This window comes from Scylla paramamosain, chromosome 11 (genome assembly GCF_035594125.1).
Source record: "Scylla paramamosain isolate STU-SP2022 chromosome 11, ASM3559412v1, whole genome shotgun sequence".
Taxonomy (NCBI): Eukaryota; Metazoa; Arthropoda; class Malacostraca; order Decapoda; family Portunidae; genus Scylla; species Scylla paramamosain.
Window position 1 is genome coordinate 8,115,608 of NC_087161.1, and position 4,393 is coordinate 8,120,000.

Consider the following 4,393-nt stretch of genomic DNA (forward strand, 5'->3'; position numbering starts at 1 on the left):
ACACACACACACACACACACACACACACACACACACACACACACACAGAGGGAGAGAGAGAGAGAGAGAGAGAGAGAGAGAGAGAGAGAGAGAGAGAGAGAGAGAGAGAGAGAGAGAGAGAGAGAGAGAGAGAGAGAGAGAGAGAGAGAGAGAGAGAGAGAGAGAGAGAGAGAGAGAGAGAGAGAGAGAGAGAGAGAATGAACTCAAGCCAGAGACGTAACACTCAACATATATATAGATCACATTCAAGAAGGTAGGTAAACTATTTGTAATGACATATTTAAGTAACATTGTAACATTTGATAATGCTTCTGTATTGACATACTCAGCAGACAAAGACACACACACACACACACACACACACACACACGCACAATAGGTAAAAACTGTCCATATAACTCTGTTCTTAGTCACAATATTCTCTAGATATAGTATGTATATATGTATATAAACATTACTTATGAAACTATTTTGTGCTTTAATCTACAATATAATAATTCTACTAGTTATAAAATTTATTCCTGGATTTACGTTTTACACATGTATGTATGTATGTATGTATGTATGTATATATGTATGTATGTACGCATGTATTTCTCATGCTTAAGGTAACATGAGGTGCCGCAGCTTTAGTAGGGCGGCGTGCTAATGGCTGATGCGCAGGAACTCAGCTTCTTATTGGCTAAAATTACCTTACTGAATTTCACTTTTGCTGCGTGTCATCGGCAGTCACCTTCTTGCGAATCATAAAAATTTTGCGTTTTCAGTTTATTTGAATGTTCCTGACTTTCCTTAAAGACCGCGCGCTCGTGTCTGTGTGTGTGTGTGTGTGTGTGTGTGTGTGTGTGTGTGTGTGTGTGTGTGTGTGTCAATGAACAAAAGAACCTTGCGTATAGTGTGATGCTGTTTATGTGCCTGGCTAGTGAGTGAGTCATTTGCTGTCACTGTCAACACATCACCATCAACACAACCACTGTTCCTCATACCATCACCATCTTACCATGTAGGGCTAGACATCACAATCTTTCAGCTTACCACGGTGTTCGTAAGTTACTCCATCACACGTGAAACCTTCACTACTAATACCCATATCACCCTTTGCGTCACATTCCCCTCCAGTCACCTTCTACAGCACGTTCAAGCCATCTCTGAACACGATCACCTGTCACTCAGCCACTCAGCATATCCCAGCGCTGTCCACCACCACGGTAACACCTCACCCCAGCAGTGCCATCACTAGCAACACTACCAGCATCACCACCATGTTAATATCTCTTCCGAAATCACATAGTCGACGTTTTATCAGAATCCTGCGGGGCTGTGGATGCTCTTTTGGTGTTCTTTTTCCCTCCGCTACTACTACTGCCCTCCTGCTGTTGTTGCTGCTGCTGAGGGTCCACCAGCAAGCGAGCACGAGCAGCTGGGGTGTTGAGCAGCTTAGGGTTGGGTATGCACACGTACACGGGCCGGTAAAGCAGTACTGACTCAGGGTTACTGTCACATCCTCCGTCGTACACCTGCCCGAGCTGGAATTCTGGCCCGGTGTACATGCCTCCCTCCACGTGGTCGCAGCACACACCTGGGGCGAAGGAAGGGAAAGGGAGGGAAAGAAAAGGGATTAGAGAAGTGAAATGAAACGAAACGCGAAATACAGAAAGACAGATAGATGGACAGAAACATAGGCAAAGATCGTTATGAAGAGAACGAATGAATAGAAAAGTGAGGTAACACAGCGTAACGACAAAGAAAGAATATAACGGCGGAAGGAAGAAAACAGGAAAACGGAGAGGGTGATGGGATGAAGTGAAAGTAAATAAGGGAGAAGACAGGAAAAGTGATGGAATGGAAGAATGTGACAGCGTAGAGAAATGGCAGGAAAGGAAATGGAAGAAAAAGGAGGAGTGAAAGAAGTGAAAAGAGAAACATATAAGAGACAAGGAAGAGGAAGGAGTGATTTATTAATTAGAATCAAGGAGGGGGGGTAGGGGAAGGAATGAGGCAGGTGAGGTGGAGACGGGAGAGGGGAGGAGAGAGGAGGGAAGGAAGGAGACAGGGAGGTAATCGAGGAAAAGGAAATGAGATAAGAGAGGAAAAAAAAGAAAAGAGAGAGAAGAAAAATGGCTATTAGATTACGTTAAGGAGATTATGTTTTCACTTTTCCAGTAATAGAGGGAAAAAAAAATAGTCTCAACGTTTAATGGGATTACTCTATCTGATTCCCCCCCAAACAGACCAAGAAGCGAAATTAACTACGGCCAAGTTACCGTAGAGTGAGGCGAAGTTAGTGACCACGAAGCTCATTATAACGAGAGAGAGAGAGAGAGAGAGAGAGAGAGAGAGAGAGAGAGAGAGAGAGAGAGAGAGAGAGAGAGAGAGAGAGAGAGAGAGAGAGAGAGAGAGAGAGAGAGAGAGAGAGAGAGAGAGAGAGAGAGAGAGAGAGAGACGTGCATCTACAACACATACATACATACAAACAAACAAACGAACACACACATACATACATACATACATACATACATACACACATACTTACATACATACATACATACATACATACATATAGAGAGAGACAGATAAATAAACTCATGGACAGGCCTTATAAGATGTTATCCTGATGCTGTAAATGCTTGTCTTTCCACACACACACACACACACACACACACACACACACACACACACACACACACACACACATACACAGCAGAGGGTTGGCGCGGCTTACTATAGGTGATGTTTGGCTGCTGGGTGGAGTTGGGGATGCGGAAGGGCACTGTGGCGATGGTGATGGGGAAGTGCATGTGCAGATCCTCCCCTGATTTGCTCATTTCTATGTTAACCTGCGGAGAGAGAGAGAGGAGTGGAGAGTGACACACAAACCCTGCGTCGAGCGACTCAGATTGTATAGGAACAAGTCTCTACACACACACACACACACACACACACACACACACACACACACACACACACACACACACACACGTCACCTAAAACTTCTTAACAATGGAATGAAGGAGCCAGTAGAATTCGGGACTTTATGAACCGCAACTTTTCCCTGGAGATAAAGGCTGCGGCGTTACCTTCAGCACGTAGTAGATCTGCAGGAGGCGGCAGACGTCGATGAGCGTGGGCGGCATGACGGGCACCACCAGGCTCTGCGAAGAGTCGAACTTCCACCTAGTTCCCGCCGCCACTGGGTCGCCCGTGTACTCCAGCACCGGGTGTTGGAGGTCCTTGGTCACCCCAAGCACCCCGCGGTCGATGAAGTATTCGACATACTGCCGCAGGGAAGGGGGATCCCCGTTAGTCCATTGTTCGTCTGTTTACTGTAGTTTACATTCTCTGACTGTGATTTCTGCCAGTGTAAAGTCTGCCATCCCTGCCCCGGGTCATATCTGGCCGTGCGTCAGTGATTTGTTCCTGCCATCCTCTCAATCTGTCAGTGACCTTCTTCACCGTAACCTCGCCTCCCTGCCCACCCACCAGCAACTCCTCCGGGACAGCAGTGCCATCATTTCCTTCCTCCACTTGGCTACTCCCTTTGTCCTCTCACCCTTTAATCTATGTCTCTATCGATCCTGCCAACCGCCCATCTCACAAAGGGCTGGTGTGAGGGGGAATAAGTCTTGGGCATCCACCATCGGGTTTCATTTAGCCGAGCACTCTTCTGTGCTGTGTGTGTGTGTGTGTGTGTGTGTGTGTGTGTGTGTGTGTGTGTGTGTGTGTGTGTGATATCTATCTATTGTTATATAGTCTTCTCTTTTGTGTGAAACTGACTTCATCTCAATCTCTCCGTTCGCATCTCAAAAACTGTTTTCTGTCCTATATCTCTTTCTCCCTCCACTTCTCTTCCTCCTCTTTCATCTACTCCCAACTTTATGATCTCTTTCCATAACTGCCATAATTCACACCTCTTCTCTTTTCCTGCCTCCTCCTGCTCCTCCTCCCCCTCTTTCCCTTATGATTTATTTTTCTCTTTTCCTTCTCTTTCTTGCCCTCCACATTCTCTTTGTCATCATCATCATCATCATCATCATCAATCATTATCATCATCATCATCATCACCATCATTATCATCACCATCCTCATCATCATTCACCATGTGCCTGTGCCTGGTTCCTTTTATACTATGGCTGGATCTCCCCCGTGCCCCACCTTTTCTTTTTTCTTTCTTTTTTCCCCTCTTTCTCTCTCTCTCTCTCTCTCTCTCTCTCTCTCTCTCTCTCTCTCTCTCTCTCTCTCTCTCTCTCTCTCTCTCTCTCTCTCTCTCTCTTGTTTTGGCCACGTCCCTTCAAAGCTTCAGTCACAAGCTTCCTCCGTTAATCCTTCATCCTTCCCCACGCACTCCCTCTCCCTCTCCTCGCCTCCCTCACTACCACCACCAACCAGGCGGGAT

The 4,393-nt window shown here is 46.1% G+C and overlaps 1 protein-coding gene across 3 annotated transcripts in view; it reads right to left on the minus strand.

Annotated features, from left to right (window-relative positions):
* Positions 1-497: 497 nt before the first annotated feature.
* The window catches only part of LOC135104917 (arrestin domain-containing protein 2-like), a 161,670-nt gene continuing 157,774 nt past the window's right edge, over positions 498-4,393 (minus strand). For all 3 annotated transcript variants that reach the window (XM_064012675.1, XM_064012674.1, XM_064012676.1), the window contains 3 exons: positions 3,078-3,275; positions 2,723-2,837; positions 498-1,579 (listed from right to left, as the gene is read on the minus strand). In XM_064012675.1, the coding sequence (XP_063868745.1) occupies positions 1,284-1,579; positions 2,723-2,837; positions 3,078-3,275 (609 nt within the window). In that variant the 3' untranslated portion in view covers positions 498-1,283. The remainder of the gene's footprint in view (positions 1,580-2,722; positions 2,838-3,077; positions 3,276-4,393) is intronic.